Raw genomic sequence first — 22,499 nt, 5'->3', positions numbered from 1 at the left:
CACGTTTTGAACCTGTTGACCGCATTCTTTAATTAAAACAGCATATGCGTTCCATTCTTATTTTATTTTCTGGTTGGTAACACCAAAGGCTATGCATAGGTGGCTTATTAAAAAGCAGACATCTTCAACCTCTGTCCCTCCGCGAGCTGCTGGCTCCACGGTTGAGCCCAGCACTGATGCTACCAACACGCAACACAGCGCACCCACGTCGGGAACTGAAACTCCAAAAGATGTAGATAAGCCTACACAATCCTCCAGCTCTGCGCCCGTGTCGGGTACTCCAAACCTCTGCCTTCAACAAAATATACAGTCCGGTCTGCCTGACTTAAATATGGATAACCCATCCCAGCCCATAATTATCCTAAGCGTGCATTCGGAAAGACACTCAGATGTTTTAGTGCAAGCTGGTATCAGTCTCGACCATGGCTTGAATATTCTGTTGTCCGTGATACCAGCGCCTGCCGCAAATCTAGTGTTTCCATTTCGGACTGCGAGGACATATTCACGGCTACACTAATTGGAAAAAAGCTCTAGAAAAAGACGGTGGCGGCTTCCACAAACACGCGTCTAGTATCCCGCACGTCAGAGCCATGTCTGCATGGCAAGAGTATCGGCGCCGGGCAGAGACGGGTGAAAGCATAGTTCAACTACTGGGTCCAACCCAGATAGAAAAGAATAGATATTATGTGAAAAGCATTGGGGAGGCCGTTCAGTTCCTTGCAGTCAATGAACTGGCTTGCGTGGTCACAATCACGAAGGTGGGGAGAAGGGGCTTTTCCTTAAGTTCTTCGATTACACAATCAAAAAAGATGCCAAACTTGCAGAAATTGTAAAATACATCCCAGACAACGCAAAATACACATCCAATGTAATTCAAAATGAAATAATTGAGACTCTTGCCAAAATGGTGGTAAAAGATATCAGGACCAAATATGAAAAAGCTGACTCTCCTGGATTTTGCATTAAAAGTGATGGTACCAGGGATCGCTGTAACATTGAGAATTTGTCTGTAGTGATTAGATTTGTCCAGAACTCCATCCCTGAAGAACACCTGATTGGCTTAATTGAACTGAATCAGCTTGATGCTGAATATATTTGTAACCAAATTCTGTCACATTTCTCTGAGTTAGGTTACAGCCCAGACAATTTAGTGTGTCAGTGCTTTGATGGTACTTCTGTCATGTCTGGGGCAAGGGGTGGTGTCCAGGCTTTGTTACAAAACAAAGTTGGTAAGTACATTCCATATGTACACTGCTACAACCACCACCTCCATTTACCAGTGATACATGCAATGGAATCAGAACCTCTGGCTAAGAAGTTCTTTGACTGGTCAAATTCATTGAACACATTTTGTCACAGACATTATGTTTCACACACATACAATATACCCACACTGAAAAGACTTCTAGAAATATGATGGACCAGTCATTATGATGTCACAAAGTCCATTGTCAACAATGAGGAAGCTATAAGGGGGCTTCTCTCAGAGGTAGCAGAGGCTGACACTGCCCCTTTGACATTTGCATAGAGGCATGTGGTCTTTTGACCCAATTAAAAAAGCAGAATTTCTTCAATACAGGAAAATTCCTCCTTCATGTGCTTGGTGTGCTGAAACCAGCCAATGCAATTCTACAGGCACATGCAGTGGATTTGTGCACTGCTGGGGAGGTGGTGACAGCTTCACTGGCCACACTGAAGGAGATGAGATGTGACTCATTCTGGGAGGAGCATTTCTCTCAGTGTGAAAGTAGGCCTACCAATTTGCTCAAAAGGAAACGGAAAGTTAATTCACAGCTTGATGATAGTATTGTGTGTCTACGCTTGGGCATGGTGACTCTGATGAACAAATTGCTCCTAATCAGACTTTTAAAAGGGCTATGTTCAGCATTCTTGATAGAGCTATTGTGGAAATGGAGACAAGATTCTCTCAGAGAAATGTTGAATTATTGAGGGCCACATCGCTTCTCCTGCCAAAATCAGAATTATTTCTTGATCATTCTCTCCTGAAACCACTTCAGGCAGGCACAGAGCAAAACAGCATGAGCTTGCAAAATGAAATTGCTGTGGCAAAAGCAATGTTGATTAATAAACTGCCAGCTGATGCTAATCTCTCTGAAGCATGCAAATGCATTCAGCAGTACAAAGAGGCCTTCCCTATGTTGCATTCGCTATATGTCACAGCACTCATCATTGGTGTGTCTTCAACTGCATGCAAGCTCTTTCTCTACTTTGAACTGCATTCTCACTCACTCCAAACAATGCTGCATTCAAGGAAGAGAATTTTAGTCATTCTGGCACATGAGAAAAACATCACAGAAAATCTAGACATGAATGAATTTATTTCAGAATTTGCCAAGAGTAACTGCAGACTGGTCCTGTAGATAATATCCAGGTTAAACACTGGAAACTGATATCCTATAGCCTCCCTAATGACTACAATGAGCCACGTTTCTGTTCTTGCTCTCATATGTTGTATACATTTGACTTTATTGATATTTACCTTGTATATGTAGTTCTATATTTGTTCACAAAAATAATAATACAAGTTCCATTGCCTCTGTTAATTTTATTGAACAATAGGTTATGATTTATGCCACAATTTTTGCTTTTATATGTTATATAAAACTATGTTGTTATTATTATTTGACCCCCCTATAAAAATGGGGATGGATGGATGGATGGATATTTTTGCCCCCAGACAAGCCAAATGCCCACCCACACATGATGTTCTGGTCACACTCTGTATAGGACACTAAGAAACAGAGCTGCGACTGAACGCCAGTCCACCTCACTGCGCACTTGTCCGCACACCACACTCTTTTATTATAATGGGCCAGTTTCCGGCAGCCAAATCACCTAAGAAGTAAAGAAAACAAGCTATTCCAGAAAAGGAACACGGAGAGAACATGCACAAATCATAATCAAGAGTCCCCCAGAATTCAAATAGTAAATACAAGTGTGCCTCAGGTTCGTCTGCAAAACCTATTTAATACACGCGTGTTGCCGTATAACTGTCATGAAGTACTAGTGACACGTGTAAATGTTTACATCAAGCTGGCGGGACAGGTGCCCTTATCAGAATGGTATTGCGCAATAGCCAACTTGCTGACCGGTGCACCGGCACTAACAAATTTATTTTGTCTTTCTATTTTCTATACATTATTGTTTCCCTTCTTTGTCAGTTAATGGGTCCCTTAAGATTTTTGATTATTTTGAAAACTAAGTTTTCTTTTTCGTGTTTAGTTCTGCTGACTTTAATCTGCAACTAGACTGATTCGCAACACCTAAAACCGCTCGATACATTGTGCAGGGTTTAGAACATAGACATATATAGATAGACGCCGCATTCACTGTGTTGTTCAGTCGACACGATCGTCAGCGAGTCCGTCCTATTGCGAGTGGCAAAAGTGCCATTTAAACTAATACAGGTAGATGTGGAAACCAGGTTTTCTGATGAAAAAACAATAACGTTTAAAACAGTATCGTTGACATACAACAGATTTTGGCGAATCGTTTAAATACAATTATTTATATCCATTTATACACGAATAATGGCAATTATTCAATGATAAAAATTATTGTTATTATTAAATAATTCCTCCCATATAAGAAACATTTCTCAGACTGCCTTCTTCCATCCCTGAAACATTTCTAGATGTCCTGTTCTTACGCAACACAGTACTGAAGTATTGGTTAATGCCCGAGTCACCTCACGTATAGATTACTGTAATGCTATTCTATCTGGCATCTCACAAAAACTTATCCATCGCTTACAACTTCTTCAAAACTCTGCTGCCAGGTTAATAACCTGTTGTTCTAAATCCACTGAACATATTACACCTATTCTCTCTCAACTGGCTCCCTGTTAACTACAGAATACAATACTAAACACTGCTCTGAACATTTAAAGCTCTCCACAACCTCACTGATCTCCTCCAGACTTGCACTCCCTCTTGCTCACTCAGATCCTCATCTGCAGCTCTACTTTCTGTACCGCACATCAGACTCAGTGCTATGGGAGCTCGAGCGTCTCTCGTAGTGCTCCTCAACTCGGGTATTCTCTTAACCTCTCACATACTTTACGTCAGCTCAATTCAATAACACATTTTAAAACTGCCCTCAAAACTTATATTTTCAAACTGGCATACCAGTTGTGAATTTTGCACTGTTACTGCCAGTTATCTTTGTTTGTTTTCTGATTATTGCTTTTTGATTTATCATTCTCTTGTTTTAATTTTACTTATGTTGTTTTTATTTTTTTTGTAAGGTGACCTTGACTGCTAAGATTATGAAACGGGATTTTCTAATGGCCAAATATAACCAAAACAATTGTTCAGCCTTACCTATGAAATGTAATCCCCTGGGATCTGGTTTGGAGCGTACAGCGGTTTGTACAATCCCAAACAACATATTACAGTATTCATTACTTCACTCCGCAGCAGTGCCACTCACAATATGGTGGCAACATTGGCGTACGATGCTGCTGGTCATGCGGCATCTTATGTCGATGATTGTGACGGCCGTGATGTGCACGATGACATTAAGGAGGGAAACCCAACGTCCAGGGCTGGGCGGAGCCATGTAGTTGGTTTGTTTATATTTTTTCTCCCAATTTCAATCCTAAAACGCATACCATTGTACAAACTAAGCATAGCACAACCGTAATGATGTTAAACGTACTTTTAAAAACTGCTCCCAATACATGTTTTTTTCAAAAGAAGCCCAAAAAAACGATTTATTGATTTGGCTGATTTGGCAAAGGCTCATCAGAGGCAATCAAATGCAGAATGATGGATGGATGACTTCAACTGAATCCAAAACCCACACTACCATTTAGGAGTAGATCCAAACCATTTATAAATTGATTTGAAAGTACTGTTTTCTTACTGTAGCATGAAAAACTATACAGTGACAAACACTCAGCTAAATTAAACTGACTTCGTAATATGCAAAACGTGAGTGCATTGTTTTATTTTATATATATTATAAAAGAAAATCTTGAGACGAGACTATTACCAAAAGATTTTTTTAAGTCCCGCAAGATGAGACTATTTTTTTAAGTCCCACCCTCCTCCCAACTATTTCAACCATGCCCAGGGTCCTCTCACCTCTCATTCGTGTGAATGCTTTTGTCAGACACAGTTCCTGCGCTCTCAGCTCTTATAAATTTTTACGTTTTCCTCACTTCCTCAAGTTCCCAATAAAAGACTTATTATGCCCAAATCTTATTGAAGAATTTCATCCCGAAGGGTTATCAACAGAAGAAATGAGTTCAAGGGCAATCCTAGCACCAAGAAACGATGAAGCCAAAAGAATTAATGCGAAAATTGTTGATCGGTTATGCGGCAAATTGTTTAAATGCATATCAATAGACTACGCTGAAAACAGTTGTTGGTGATGGTGCGGAAAGTCAAAACATGAACTTACAATATCCCGTAGAATATCAACAACCATTAACACCATCCAGTATTCCACTGGCCAAATTACTGTTGAAAGAAGGATGCATCGTAATGTTATTGTGCAATTTATGTCTGAGTGATTGGCTATGCAATAGGACAAGACTAGTTGTATTCAAAATTGGTCGAACAATTCTGACATGTAAAACTTTAACAGGCGACAAGAAAGGTAATGTAGTACATCTTCCACGGATAACATTAGACACCAAAGGAAATCTTGATATGCCATTCGTATTAAAATGTTTACAGTTTCCCGTTAGAAAAACTTTTGTTATGACAATTAACAAATCACAGGGCCAAACATTCAAAAAAAGTCAGTTTATTTATTAGAGACTAGCAAAATACCCATGCTAGAGATGAAGTAGTGTGTTAAAGAAGTTATAAAAAAGAAAAGGAAACATTTAAAAAATAATGTAACACGATTGTCAATGTAATTGTTGTAGGCCTATTTTAGTATTGAAAGTGAATTTGATGATTGTAAAGAGTTTAATTTATGATTGTAAATGTGTATGAGAAATGCACATTTTTAGGAAGTAAGGATCTCTTTGTAAACAACATTTGCAGTTCTGCCTTTGGGCTGTAAAATGACCAAGCTATCTGCTGAGCTTACGTTTGAGCATGCAACGTACAGTTGGCCACGTGAGAAGCAATCTTGTGTCAAGTCAATGCTGACCTTTTTTAGACCCTTACTGGAAATTGGAGGCATTTGAATTGGAATGGGATGTCAGAGGGTATGAGAGGGATGTGAGGAATAAATATGGTCTCCCCTGAGCCAGTTCCAGTGAACACAGTTGCTTCAATGAGGATCTTGTGAAGAGATTTGATCTGAAGCCTGGTGCCATTACAAAGATTTGGTAGTTGTAAGTTTCGTAGTAACATAATTGGTGCGCCGACCTTCAAAGGTAGAATATGCGGAGGCATGCGTGGAGGATTAAGAGTGTGAAGAAACTAAATGAATAGGCAGGAGTCCCCAGCAGGAAGACATGAAACAAGGCGAACAATAACAGGCTTGAAGCAGCGGAGTAAAGAAGAAGGGAGCAGTGAACACGACGAACAGCTGAGGAAAGTAAGGAAGTGAGTGAGGAGGCACATGAGCGGGGGATGTCATTAATGTATATAGGTAGGGAGACAACCACGTGGTGGGTGAAAGGAAAGGAGACAGGGGGCAGCCCTTGTGCGTTTCTGCCGTGAAATAAATCCTCTGTTAATGGAAATAAGGAATGAAACCACTAAAAGGAGAGGTCAGTTCCGAAAGTTCCTAATAGCATAATGGTGAGAACTGCTAAAAAGAAGACGTTATTTTCAGAAGTTTTTTCACGGGGCATGGCGCAAAATTAAACATACTTAACGTTTGTAAGTACAGTGTAAAGGATGAGCATGGGAAATTTGGGCTTCCTACGTATATTGGAAGATGCAGAAATAATGAGGATGAGTTTCCCTTATCTATATATACAGTTTAGGGGTATACCCATCCCCCCCTCGTGTGTTGCAATAGGACATGAAACATATCCGACTTTTGTAAGTACACTGCAAGGAATGAGCATGCGAAATTTCAGCTTCCCACCTATATGGAAAGTGGGAGAATTAGTGATGAGTCAGTGGGGGCTTTGCCTTTTTATATATATACTCAGCAAAAAGAAACATCCTCTGACTTTCAACTGTTTTTACTTTCAGTAAACTTAATGTGTAAATATTTGTATGAACACTAAAAGAGTCAACACCATAAGACATAAACTAAAAATGTTTCACAATGTGTCCCTGAATGAAGGGAGGCTCAAAATCAAAAGTACCAGTCAGTATCTGGTGTGGCCACCAGCTGCTTGAAGTACTGCAGTGCATCTCCTCCTCATGGACTGGACCAGATTTGTCAGTTCTTGCTGTGAGATGTTACCCCACTCTTCCACCAAGGCACCTGCAAGTTCCTGGACATTTCTGGGGGAATGGCCCTAGCCCTCACCCCTGCGATCCCACAGGTCCCAGGCGTGCTCAATGGGATTGAGATCCGGGCTCTTCCACTGCGAGGATGATCAGCTGTCCTTCCTGTCTCCCTGTAGCGCTGTCTTAGGCGTCTCACAGTGCGGACATGGCAATTTATTGCCCTAGCCACATCAGCAGTCCTCATGCCTCCTGCAGCATGCCTAATGCACGTTCACGCAGATGAGCAGGGACCCTGGGCATCTTTCTTTGGGTGTTTTTCACAGTCGGTAGACAAGTCTCTTTAGTGTCCTGCGTTTTTAGAACTGTGACCTTAAATGCCTACTTTCTGTAAGCTGTTAAGGTCTTAACGACCATTCCACAGGTGCATGTTAATTAATTGATTATGGTTAATTGAACATGCATGGAAAATATTGTTTAAACCCTTTACAATGAAGATCTGTAAAGTTATTTGGATTTTTAAAACATTATTGTTGAAATACACAGTCCTGAAAAAGGGACGTTTCTTTTTTTGCTGAGTATATATATATATATATATAATATATATATAGCAAAATACTCACGCCGCAGTGGAGAAGTAGTGTGTTAAAGAAGTTATGAAGAAGAAAAGGAAACATTTTAAAAATAACGTAACATGATTGTCAATGTAATTGTTTTGTGACTGTTCTGAGTGTTGCTGTCATCAAGGATTTGATAATCATTATTTCTTTCAATCAGGTTCGTATTTGGAGGATTGTTGTGTTCAAGTTACATTCCGTGTTTGTCAACTGTTGTAAAGATAACAGGTTTCATTAATTGAAGTGTTCACTACCCAAATCGGTACTTGTGAATCTAAGATGTTTAACAGGCATTCCGGTATTAAGTTGTGGATTTGCCTCGAATATTTAGCGGTAGCGTGTCTATGAACTTAATTTAAACTTAAGCTTTACACCTTGCTTTCCTACTGATATGTCTACAAAGTCTTGGTCAGCATCAGAGGGTTGTTCCTTTCTTACTGTAACAATAAACAGCCTGTCTTCCTCTTTATGTGAGTCATCACACACTGCATGCACAGGTTTACCTTTCCCAGTCCTGCAAACTTTAGCGAAGTGGTTCAATTTACCACATTTTTTACACTGTCTTCCTTTAGCTGGACATTGACTTTTTCCACCATGTGCTTTGTTTCCGCAGTACCTGCACTTATGAATATGCTTGTATGCGTCACGCATCATATTCTTTTGCTGCCTTCTGAATTGTGTAATGCATTTTTTGCTCAGCGCTCTTTGGATCTCTTGCTTGTTGTCTGCATGTTAATTTCAAAGCCAAACAGAGCGAAAACGTATAACACTAAGAATAACTCTAACACTACATGAAACATAATTTTCTTTCAGTTTTTTATGTTTGACTATTTACTATGGTTAATCACTTGCTGTAATGTAAAATAGTTCTATTATGTATACAGTATGTAACAATTCCCATGAAAATAACAATCTGTTTAAATTGTACCTCCGCTTCCCTATACACGTGCAGCAGATCTGTGAAAAGGCTAGCGCATAGCACCTGACTGGGGGGTTGGTGAGTGAAGTGAGCAGGGGGCAAAGCCCCCTAGTATATATGCACACATACATACACATGTACAGCACACTGTTAAACAAAAATGGTCACATAACACACCATGCATAAAACAGTATTTTACTGGCAATTGTAGGTGTTTGTATTAAAAAGGCACACAGAAATAACCATATATTAAAAATTTTATTTATCTTCATAAAATCAGCATTAGATCCATTGATTTTAAAATAAAATTTGCAAAAGGAAGTAAACTGCACTAAAATACCAATATCAATTTTAAATTTACCTCATGTGTGACAGATTAGGTTACAGTATATACACCAAATAAAACAATCTAAGGCTTTGTGGGCATAACCTTTTAAAAATTATACATTACTTATGATGCAGGAAAGAATAGTTGCGATCTGTATCACAAAATTATAGATAGTTTCAGGCTGAAATTTCTTTATACCACTAATAAATATTATGGTCAATCCACAATATTAAAACTAACAATGTTTTACTGTCAAATTTACTGTCAGTTTACTGAATACCACTGAGTCTCATTATTAAAGCAAGTGAAACACATTTCTTATGGCTGCTTTTTTACAAAATCTCTTTGTAGCAGACTGTGCTTTATACAATGTTACATTCAGAGACATTAAATTATGTATAAATGAAGTTAAACAATCTATGCAATTAATATAGGAAATTGCAGAAAGAAATTGTTAGTACAGTAAATGTTACTGTCACAGTGGGGGTAACAGGCTTAATGATGACTTATTACATTGTATCGACGGCATTTTTTAGATTTACTGACAGAGTTGGGGGTAACAAGCATAATAATGGCTTATGAAATTATGACTAGAAAACTGAAACAGCCAGGAATAGGAATTTTGAAAATTAATTTTCCACTTGAGGATTACTTAAGCGTATGGGTGTAGTTGAAAGTTAAAACAACTATAAACTGTTAATGAAAAAATAAATAAAATATAGACTATCAACATCTTAGTTTGATGATAACTTTTATTTGTATAAATATATACCATGGACTGAAAAGCAGCTGAGTTTGAAGTGATAAACTTGGAGAGCTTAAAATCATCCTTTTAAAAATGTACTTTTTAAATGGGGTATTAAGTGCAGAATAATTACTCAAAAATACTGTTTGATTACTGTTAGAGACATTAAAAAATTTAATGGGGAGTCATTCTGTTATATAAAACATAACAGTAAAACACAATGCAAATATACAGCATAATTTTTTTTTTTTTTTAAAAAGATCAAGAAAAATGCATTTATTTCTCGTGATACAAATCACAGCCATGTTTTTCAATGTTCATCTCCTCAGCAACAGGAAGAACCAAGTGCGAAATGCGACTCCACAGACCTCCCAGCTTGTCGCTATCCATTTGGTCAAAAGCTGCGGGCTGGTTAAAGGTAAGAAACCTTTCTTGAAGATAATCTCTAACCTTCTCCTCTACTGTGTCCAAAGTCATTGCTGGGTCTAATGTGTCCTCTTGCAATAGGACAGTGAAAATAAGAGCTGCAGATTTAAAGGCAGCGTTTTCATGATCACAGTATTTGTAAAAAATTAAAGTTGAACCTGGAGGAAGCTCTTCAAAATTTCTAATAACTACAAAGGTCTTGTTGCTTTGAAAGTCAATAGTTAAATCTTTATCTATTTGAAGTTTAACTTGATCGCTGTCCAAAGATGACATACTGGAGCCATCAATCTGGGAAAAGCTTGCATTTAAACTTGAAGAATAAACTCTGGCAAAGTAGTCAGCAAGGCAGTGAAGAGTCTTCTGTGCATTACGGCCAGAGGTTAATATCATGCTGACTGGTCCAGTATGTGCAGAAGTTTTAAGTTTTTTTTCTAGGAGAATTTTGGTTCTTTTCCACAGTTCATGTCTCTGATTAGTAAAAGTCGACTTCAATTCGTCAAACTTCGTTTGAAAAATATGAAGGCTGTCTTTCCCATTTGTCACAGCTGTTTTATTCTGAAAGCCGTATTGACCCACCAATCCATACAAAACTACCATGCAAAGCAAAATGCAAATTCCTGAAAATAAAAATCTACATGTTAAAATCCCATTACAGTTTTTGTATAAATACCTGTCCTAGTCACTTAAACTATCAGTAGAACGATCCACATTTACGTTTTGGTGTATTTATTGCATCTTCTATTACAATAATAAAGAAATGTTGAGCTTATAATATAAGAAAAGTACAATAAATATTTTTATTTACCTAGTGCCACTTGACTCAGTATTCCAATGTGGAACAGTTTAATTTTTATATTCAAGGGTTAGACCGTTGTTATGTTGTAAAAAAAGAAAACCAAAATAATAATAAAAAAGAACTTAAACATCAGTACAGTTTTACTTAAGCAATGTTATTATGTATAAACACTTTTTTGCTAAAGCAAGTCTTATTTTATTATATTTTTTATTTATCTGAGAACTGTTATGGAGCTTTTTTCTACTCTGGCAAAATAATTTGATTTATCTGAAATATAAATGTTTGGGATATAATACTGGATCCTTGAGCTGCATCTGGAACATTAATGTTGTTTATTAATGAAACAAAACTAATTTGGAAATAAGAACAATCACAAAATAAATACTTAAGTGCTTAAAACTAAACATAAATATAGTTGAGTTTAATATTTCATACATATATTATACACTTTTAATTATTTGGGTTATCTGGTAAAATAAGTTGCATAGAACTAAATACATTTAAAATATTTTTTGGTACACAGGAATTTGTGTACAGCTAACATCATCATAAAACAAGTGCCTTTGTTCTTCTTGTTGATGCTGCAGTCATACACTAAAATAATACATTCAGGGATAATAAGCTACAGCAAGAATCTATGCAGCACTGAACTGGCTGTAAATAAATAACAGTAACATTAAACTTTAAAAGACTGCATCGAGACAAAAATATAACTGCTAATGGGGTTGTCAAACATATCAAAATATCGGTAAGTATTGATTTTAATCATTTTCAATATTCATTCTTCATGGTATCATTTCTACAGCGTACATTACAAATGCATTTCCAGGTCATCATGGTTCGAGTTGCAGCACTCGTAGGCGTTTCAGCAATGTTGGAACTAAACTGATAAGGAGAGCAGCTGGAGTGGGGTCTCGAAATACTTAAGTTTTATGCCAAATGAGGACAGAAAACCACAAGATGCTTTTAAGTCTGTAAACAAGACTTGCAAGTCAACACAAAACATTTCAAGAGGTATCTTAATTTCTAAATTATGGAAGCATTACTAAGTAAAAACCTGTAAAGTGTGTTACACACGTGCGCATGGGAGGCAGCTAAAGGGCTTGAGTGATGGCAGTTCTGAGGCATGCCGGGAGCTGGCAGAGTGCACTGACTCTTTTTCTCTCTTTCCTGTAGACCACCATTCCCGGGAGATTCCATCTGGCTCTCTTGACGTCACTTCCGGGACCAAGCCAATGGAAGGAGACCTTACCAGCTCCGGTCCCTGTGATGTCACGTCCGGGCTCGAACCAATGGCTCCAGTCCCTGTGATGTCAAACCAATGACTAAAGAACATGAGCCTGATCCTTATGACCTCACTTCCTGTCTTCCCCTTTAAAAGCCTGTCCCTTTTCCCTAAATCCTCAGTCTTGTTTTGGACTCATTTGTATGCACTTCAGTGCTGTGTATTTTCACAAAAGAACGACTTTGCAGCCAGGATACGAGATTATGCGGGTGGCTGCCCCAAATCTTTATCTGAGTATGTCTCATTATTGTGACAACTGTTAAATTTGAAATTGGGATATGACGTTTCTTTTTTTCCTACAGGTTAAAATGATTTTTGCAGTCAGTTAAACGCTTAATACATCAAGACAGGTGTCTGCAATTATTTTTACCTGTGGGTTACTTTTATTTTGCGTTGTTCAATCAGGGGCCAAACTCTTTAGCAGTAGAGCTCTGTCTCTCCCTCGACACCAAGTCTGCTGCTGTAGCATGTTACTTTCTTCTATTTTATTATGTGCAATTTTAAAATGATATTTAGTCACATTAGGTACAGTATATAATGTAGGACCCTCTATCTTTTCAGTGCTCAACTGCATACACAGTGGTGGTACTCCTCCTTGTGCTCATATTTGTCCTACTGTGTGTCAGACGTACACAGGATTGCAGTACATCAGGACTCATTTGCAGCCCAACAAAAGAACACCTCACAGAAGAACATGTTGACATGCTAGTCATTCTTGCAAAAAAATATGGAAGTTACAAATAGATAGTAGTTTATTTACACAAAAATGCAATGTACATCATTTGCATTTATGCAAAGCCTATACAAGTAGTAGTAGTCTGTGTGTTACATTTCTAAACAATTGTTTAAAAAAAGACTATTTTAGTGTTGTTTGTATTTGAATGTGCATTTAATGTTTATTTAAATATTTTATGTCTACTGTTTATAAAAGATTGCAAAACTATTTGAATTAGCATTTAATGCCATTTGTAACATTTCATTGTACTACCACAGTAACAGTATTTGTTTTCATTATGTAAAAAAATAAAATGCTGACTGGATGTAAGCTTCTTTAATTTTTATTATTCAAATAACTTTACTCTTACCTTTTAAAAAAGATTTCACTACTTAAAGTATTTGCATTTAATGGCTAAAAGTTCTATTATTTTTTCATGTATGTCAACATTTTAATGCATACAGAGTTGCAATTTTATTTTTTATTGAATTACATTTTACAATGTCTTGGGGATCCAAAATGCATAAGTTGGCTGATTGCTTACAAATACTACCATAAATGCTAGTTGTTCTTATTAATTCCAGTGTTTAGAAACCTATCTCAGCTTCACTTATTTAAATTCATCATCTGGTAGGCATTTACACGTCAACACGTGAATAACTGTGTTTTTCCCAAATGAATGTCACTGCACCCCTTAACTGCGAAGTGACATATAGGTGAACACGAACACTGCAGCTTGGTGCTTGTGCACTGAGGGGTTCCGGTGTGCTTTACAAGAGTCGATGTCTTTACATCCCAACTGCTTTCCCATTTGGACAGCGTATGTGTAGCAATTAAATTCTTTTCATTACATTCAAACTCTCATTTGCACAAACAATGCTTCAAGACAATCTTGTCCTGCCTCTGCTAAGATAAGCATTTAGAAAGAACAAAACTGTAAGATTACACAAAGGAACAGGAGTTTAGAAATCTGGACAGCACCATCTATTGGAGTGCTTTATAAATACAGATTGTTTCTTAGTGGGTTAAAAGGATTAGTGACACAGGATAAACCAAACGGAACAGAAAGCAAACCGTAATCAATACAAAATTACTAATATTAAGTAATTGCCTTCCACTGGCTTTAATTAACAAGTTTACCTTTTTAAGCTGGCTGAAAAAATATAAAAAAGAGGAGAAAAAAAATTTGTGGTACTAACAGTTTTGGTGAGGATGTTTTATTGGAAAATCCGTCTCACTGCAATTAGGCAAAGTGTTTTCCAATGAGTCAGGATGATTGTGAAGTAAGCTAGTATTTTTCAAAAAGTTAATGTGCATTTATTCTCTATATACCTTCACCCTATTGGAGCTATTTTTAGTAAATTTAAAATTTCTTTTCACTGCTATGCTGATGATACAGAGTATATTCCTGTCAGCAACTCTGCAATGAATCAACTGCACAACTGTCTTTTTAAACTAGGATCCTGGATAGCTAATAATTTTCTTGATCTGAATCAAATTAAAAACGGAGGTGTTGATAGTGGGTCCATCAGCTAAAGCCCAAATTGGTCTTGGACTTCTCAGCTCTTTCTTTGTCTTTTGCAAACCTAAGTCTGCAATCATGGTGTTATTTTTGACAGTAAACTCTCTTTTGAGAAACAGATTAATTCTGTAGTTAAGAGTTGCTTTTTCCAGCTTTGTCTTTTAGATAAGATCAAGCCTTTTTTTTATCTTCTAGGGATCTTGAGAAAGCTACTCATGCTTTTATCTTTTCTGGACTTGATTACTGCAACTCGCTGTATTCTAGGATTAGCAAATCCCTGATACGCAGGTTACAGTTGGTCCAGAATGCTTCCTCAATGTGATTATGTAATCTACTTCTATTTATTTTATGTTCATTTATTTTATTTCTATTTACGTTAATTGTATCTTTTATTGTAAAGCACTTTGGCCACAGCATTCCTATGTTGTTTTAAATGTGCTATATAAATAAATTGACATTGACACTAGAGTGAGCTCTTTTCTTTGCAATGATCCTAGAATACTTGAAAAGTAATACTGTTCTTTACAGTTGGCCTGGCTTAATGCAAAACACCTGTGTTATTTGCTGTGAGATATATTTTGTAATTCCTCTACAAGACAAATATATATACTAAAAAATAAATATAAATTACCAACCTGCGAATATTTTAAGAGCCAAGTACTTTTTACAATTGTCTACTGGTGCTTGGATTTTAGATTGCTTAACTGCGACCTCTAAGGATTTAAAAGAAAAAATTGTATTTAAAAAAATCTTTTCCATATAACCTGTGAAACCTGATTAGAACTTAATTGTATATTTTAACCTAAATTTACTCATAAGTTACAGGAACAAAGTATCTACTATATAATGCAAACTATATTTAACATCAGTTGAATATGCTCTAAATATGCAAATTTCTTCTTAAAATAGATGGATTTCTTACCCTTTAATTTCCAAGTGCCACTCTGTCTGAACTCATTTTGTTTAAAACCAGCTAGAATGTAAGGAAGAAAAAAAGTTACATATTATACATTTCTTTTGTACTTCCATCTTTAATCATCTGCAAATAAACTACTTAAATTAGTACACACATTTTTAATTTTTTAGGTATGCAAAAATTTTGTAATATAGAAAACTTATACACAAAAAATTAAGTTGGGTATCACTTGTGGAAGTTCAGCCAGGACACAGACAGGCAGACACCAATAAGTCCAACACACACAAGTTTATTTACACAAAAGTCCACAAAACAGCCCCACACAGCACGTAGTGAGTGCCCCTGCACCAATCACCCTTAAGTCCAGGCCTTTCAAGGGGTCTCTCTTCCTTCCACCGCCACTGTTCTTCCTTCCCGAGCTTTGTCATTTTCCTCCCGACTCCGGCAAATGACTAGAGGAAGGCAGCCTCTTTTATACCCACCCGGATGTGCTCCAGGTGCCCTCGGGCGACCTTCCTGTGGCACTTCGTGGTGAGGCGGAAGTGCCACATGAGCACCCGGAAGCACTCCGGGTGTCACTGGTAATCCTTTTGGTAGCACTTTCGGGTGTGGCGGAAGTGCTAACGTCCACAGCTCCTCACTCCTCTGGGCACCCCCTGGCATGGCCACGGGCCCTTACAGGGTTGAGCTTCCATGCTCAGTTCCCGTGGCCCTCATACAAACCAGAGCAGCTGCCCTCTCGTGGTCCGGGGTTGGCATAGTCCCTCTCCCGGTCCTTCCAGGCGTCCCAGCTCGGTACAGCCCCCAGTTGACCACCACACACTATATGTGTTGTAACTTCCCTCTACACTTAAGTTTTTTAAGATTTTTTTTCTGGTAGATTCAAGAAGTTATTAATTATTTTTGCCATGATTGTATATCAATCAGAGAATGGTGTCCTCAATGTGCAATATCAAAATAAATTTAAAAATTGGTAATGTTTTATTTCATTCACATTAAAAAAAAAAAAAGATTGTTAACCAATAAAAGGTTAAAAGTAAAAATATAATGTTTCCAACTTTCATTAATTTATTTCTCCCTATAAATTAAATTTAGTTTCAATATTGGGATTCAAGATGAACAAGAAACACACACTTTACATATTTTATAGCACAACATGTTTTGTGTTATGTTAGTAAATGGACTATATTTCAGAAATGACCAGAAGAACAGACGAATAACAGAATAGGGTCAAAAATGTGAGATCAAAAACACAAGTGTCAAAGGCAAAATGAGTAACAACAATCATAGAACCAGGAAAAACGACTTTTAGAAAGAGCAATTGAAAAGGGGGCTTTGTATCTGTAACTTAGATAAGGAAGTAAATTCCTAGATGACCTTTTATCTTGTATTGTCATTACTCAGAGGTTGCTACTTCCGAGGACATGTCTCTAGCAATGCATGAAGTGGTCATGACAATGGTAACAAAATATAGCAGCAATCAAAAAAAAAACAAAATGCTGGACAAAACAGTCCAAAAAAAATGATAACTTTTTATGCAATTGGAATTTCCATAAACACCATAATCATAATCTGGAGCCTCAAAAAAACACTAAAAATAAATGTTTGATTTCAGAAATCCATGTGAAAAAGTGTAAAACTAAAAATAGAAACCAAAACCCTAATATTTTCATACAGTATATTATTTTGAGAGATCTTTCAAAACCAACAGTTTTGTGATGTGTTAATGAAAATTTGCTGAATTTTCCTATTTCTGCTTTGTCAGACAAGTGTTTAATGTGCATCTGTCTTGAGCTATATACAGTGTTCTAGCTGTGTTACCCGGCTTCACCTGGGAAATTTGCTATATCAGTGGGCCTCAGTTATAGTGCGCCTGGTTCGTCAGATGTATCATAATTATTATGTAACTAATCAAGCACTGTACTTTTCTTGTATTTATATTTATCCTTTTTTAACCAGGGGCTAATACTACTAGTTTATTTGAGCTGCTTAATGTTGAACATGCCACAAACAGTCCTTGGTGGTGTGGGTGTGAAAGAGATTGCTGCAGAACTCTTTATTAAACGGTATTCCGGTCATGTTACAAAGAAGATTTAAAATTGATTAATTCAGTCACCACCATCAGCTATAGCCAAAAAAAAATTCTGCTCTGCTCCATTACTTAATTTGAAATGTTTTTTTCCTTTTACTTTTTTTTCTACTTTGTTCTTTTTCAGCTGAAAAACTGCTCAATATTGATCGTTGATTGGTATTGCGTACTTAAAGATAATATGCAGGTGGACAACAGTGTTAGCTTTTTCAAAAGCAACACTATACACTGGGGGAAAAAAAAAGTAATCGATTTATTTCAAATTTATTTTCACAAATGGCACAACCTCGGTCTGCTGAAGCGAACAACAACACTGTGCAATATTTTTTCCTTGTTTTTAACTATACTCGTTTACAAGGGGACTCCTCCACAACTCTTCTTATTGTGCTCGATTCACAAATGGGGATACACCCCCACTCTTTAAATGGGGTCTTGGGTCATCAAGGAACTTAAAAAAGGTAAAACTGGGAGCCAAGGCCATAAAGGATGAGAAACACTGCTTTAAGATCAATGTTGTAATTCAGCAAGACAATGAAATTGTTATCTCAAAGAGACTAAGGAAAAAGGAAATGAAGCAGTTGTTACCTTTGATGGCATACTGTTTATAGTGATGTTCTTATTCAAACTTAGTGAGTATTGATGAAATTGCCTAGAGCAGTGCAATGGCTGATAGGAATTGTAGTCCTTATATCAACATATACACACAGTTGCAGATAAGGTGAATAGGGTTTGGGGTAAAATTTATTAAATATCTTTCTTACTGAATCAGTTGCGTGAAATTGACTATGAATTTCCACAGCTCCTGGAAAGCACTTGCTATACGCATCTTTTTTGAGTTTTGCCAAACCTTTTACTTCACTTCTCAGGCGGCCTTCATTTGCATAAACCAGCACACCCAGTTTCTCTCTGCAATCTCTGTCAATGCTGTGGTGAAACAGGGGATGTGATGCATTAGAATGTCCCACTTTTTAGAGCACTATTAACAACAAATACCAAAAAAAAACAAAACACGTCAGCTAATTTTCTTTTTTCAAATTTCAATCAATCAAATATTTTTGTCGATAAGCATGTCAGTCAACTATGCACTTTATATCCATATATAGATGGTTCTGGATTTCAGACCTTTAGGCTGTGGGTTCAAATCCTGCTACTGACATTTTGTGACCATGAGCAAGTCACTTGACCGGCCTGTGCTCCAATTGGAAAACCAAAAAGAATTGTAACCAGTTTTATCATAGATGTTGCAAGTGCCTTAGATAAAGGTGTCGGCCAAATAAGGAAATGTAAATTGTAATGTAATAATATATTTTATATATATTGTTACACACATGTGAGTAGGAAGCAGCTGAAGGGCTTATAGAATGGTACTGACTCCCCTGACCAGGGAGCGGTGGGGTGCACTGACTTTCTTTCTAAGTTCCCTTTCTAAGTTCCCTGCAGACCTTTCCCAGGAAATCCCGCCATTTTCCGGTGCCTCGATTCTGAAGACGTCACTTCCTGTCCTGGCCCCGCAGGACGACATCACTTTGCCCTCCCAGCCCTTGGACTGACATCACTTCCTCAAAACTCCCTATAAAACCTCCACTTCCGCTCCTCTGGATTTCAGTTCTGTTTTGGACTCAGTCTTGTAAACTACTCTTGCTTTACAATTCTTTATTTTTGCAGCCAGGAATATATTATATGGGTGGCTGCCCCAAACCTTTGTGTCTGAAGTCTCATACTTTATTATTATATATATATATATATATATATATATATATATATATATACACATACATACATACATACATACATACATATATATATATATATATACATATATATATACACACACATATATACATACATACATACATACATACATACATACTGTACATATATACATACATATACTATACATACTATATATATAACAAGTTTTGTATCCCTGTTATCTTACTTAAAAACCCTCTATCTGTCTTAAACCAGAGCTGGAACAGACTGTGTTATTACACCCTCTGAACTACTACTAGGACAATATTCCACTGATAATGGCAAAAAAAATGACAATTAACTAGTGAAATGAGACAGAACATCATTACCCTTAGAAGTGTAGGCCTTTCATTTAGAGAAGCTGCAAAAAATAAATAAAAAAAATCAAAGTGTCAGTGACTATGGTGTCCTATACAATCTAAAGACAATTAGAAACTGGAAGAAACTCTGATAGGAAGAGATCTGGAAGATTCAGAGTCACAACCCAATCAGAAGACAAGTTTCTGAGAGTCACCAGATTGCGTGATAGGAGCCTAACTGGCCATACATTCAAAAAGTTCTTGCTATGTACACCATATGTGACAAAAAAATCTGAGATAAACAGATTACAGTAGCTTTTTTTTCTTAATCAGTGCATAGCCTTCTGTTTTTGAAAAAGCCAACACTGTTGTCCACATGTGCATCATCATTAATTTCACAAAACCAATTAATGATCAGTGTTAGGAGTTTAAAAAAAAAAAAGTAGTGGAATTAATTAGAGGAAAGGACTCTGTTTTTAGAAAAACTAATCAGTAACTTTTGTTTTTTTTGTTGGCAGACATTTTATGAATCCAAAAATATAATAAGACAGTACTAATTTAAAGGATTTGATGTAAATGGAGTTCTTTTTTAGCAGTTTTAGCTATGAATTAACCAAATTTAAATCACTTTTTTAATATTGCTAACACAGTTCTGCTGCAATCTCTTTTACACCAACACCACCAAGGACTCCCACCTGACTGTAGATGCTTTCCATGTGGTTCGTAGTTCACAAAATTATGTCTTTTCACCTGTTCATTTATATACAATAATGTACATAAATGCACAGCCTGTAAACATAATTTGGCAAAAAAACAAGCTTGAATATTAAACTGATGAAAAACACAAAGAAATGCTTCAAAGAACAACTTAAACAAATGAAAATCGTAAACATCTAATAATGATAATTAACAAAGTATATCAAAATCAGAGATCAAATATATACTCAAAATTTATATTATTATTCAATGAAACTCAAAAAATTTACATTTACGACTGAGTCAGTAGTGCTAGGGCAACCATACTGATTTTCTCAATAGAACTTTAGTTTTCTCCCCCATTCCAAACTTTATCATTTGTGTTTAACTGGACTTTAAACTGGTAAGGTACAAGTAAGCATAAACACTTGTGAAAATGCACTTTTCAATTTGTATTAAGTGTTATTCCTATTTTGCATCCAATATTGCTACATTGGGCACCCAGCTCAATCCAACCCTATATTGTATTAAATGAAGACTATTAAGAGAAAGTATTACCACTGGCAAGACACCGGGTTGCCAAATTTAAATATTGTAAAGATAATCAAAAGGTGAGCACTGAAAACATTACCTCAAGGGCAAAAAAGCATTGGCTTAAATTATTAATAACTGCCTAATATTTGTTAAATTCATAAAATGTTGATTTTTGCAGTGGTAGAATATAAACAAGGTGTATTAGAGGAAAATAACTATATTAAGTGGATTCATCATTCAGAATCTCTTTTGTTACTTCATGCCTTGTTTAGCCCATGTTTATTTAAATTATACTATACTACTACACCCTATCTAACCGTTTGGTTTGTAAATCTTTCATACTAAACTAGGATATTATATGGATTTACATAATGTTGAATACTAGTCATTGTTAATACATATAGAAGTGATTTTGTGTGTTTGTGTATGTATGTACATAGAGATACTATTGCATATGTCCACTGGTGACGCTGATGTATTTTGATTTTTCTTTCTTGATATCCATCTAACAGTAATTGTTTAAAAAGAGATTTATACACTTTATACTCTTTCATACTGATTTCACCAAACCCATTTTAAGCCACTGCTTTAACAGCTTCAGGTTTCCATTATTTAAATTCATGTTTCTTTTTCCTTACCCTATTGTGGTAAACTCTGTAATAACAAATAAGATGCTTTTCCCGCTCACTGCTACAGACGCCTTTATTATCTGTCATGCATTTCATTAACAGTCGGTCTATTGTACTTTGAGTGCTCTCAAAGAGACTTGCTATTTAAACTGACATATTTTTCCCTGTTTACCCATTTACTGCATGTTACCATTTTGGCTGAATGTCTGCTGTACTTGTGTTCTCATTATTAAATGGAAACTGCCTTTAATATCAGTGCAGTATGAGTAAATTAAATCTTCTCTCTGACAGCTGAGTAATATCCATACACTTTAATATACTGAGAAAGTTAGTGAAGAATATTGCTCATCAGTAGCTACACGTTATTCCTCCCAACACTCTGGAAACCCCGATCTTGTCACCTGAGGATGTCAGGTTACACTACTAGCATTAGCAGAGCATGTGAAATTATAAGGCTCCGGGACAGCTTTACAGCCGTTTCACATTTCCATGTATCTCCCTTTTTTCTGAAAGCCAATAACTTGTTGTCAGACAGCTGGTGCTGTACAAATGTTTTACATGTACTACAAGTTCAGCCACAACCTCAACCCCGTTCCCCCCACTTTCTGTCATTTTACATAAAACATGACACATCAGATAAAGGAGTCTGTCTTCTGTTTGCGAGGTCTGAAACAACTGCATTCCTTATTCTTTGTAGCTAAATTATTTGCACTGCACTTCTGGCTTAGCAGTCAATGGTTATCTATTATCGCAAACACAGTCCGCCCCTACGACCTAAGACAGAACAAAACCTGTTTAGCCAAGTCACTGGGTATGTCAGACCACACAACTAGTGGTCACCCGGGTATCATGCAACTGCCTCAGACTCATTAATATTACATAAATGAAGTCTGCGACTGA

At 36.7% G+C, this 22,499-nt stretch overlaps 1 protein-coding gene across 2 annotated transcripts in view; it reads right to left on the bottom strand.

The window, feature by feature from the left end:
* Positions 1–9,931: 9,931 nt before the first annotated feature.
* Positions 9,932–22,499, bottom strand: part of LOC120514493 (torsin-1A-interacting protein 2-like) — a 32,674-nt gene continuing 20,106 nt past the window's right edge. The window contains exons 5-7 of one of the 2 annotated variants that reach the window (XM_039734894.1): positions 15,607–15,657; positions 15,320–15,397; positions 9,932–10,983 (exon numbers count right to left, since the gene is read on the bottom strand). In XM_039734894.1, the coding sequence (XP_039590828.1) occupies positions 10,217–10,983; positions 15,320–15,397; positions 15,607–15,657 (896 nt within the window). In that variant the 3' untranslated portion in view covers positions 9,932–10,216. The remainder of the gene's footprint in view (positions 10,984–15,319; positions 15,398–15,606; positions 15,658–22,499) is intronic. The other variant, XM_039734895.1, reaches the window with a different exon arrangement.

Source organism: Polypterus senegalus, chromosome 14 (assembly GCF_016835505.1).
Source record: "Polypterus senegalus isolate Bchr_013 chromosome 14, ASM1683550v1, whole genome shotgun sequence".
Classification (NCBI taxonomy): domain Eukaryota; kingdom Metazoa; phylum Chordata; class Cladistia; order Polypteriformes; family Polypteridae; genus Polypterus; species Polypterus senegalus.
This window is presented reverse-complemented; position numbering and strand designations above follow the sequence as displayed.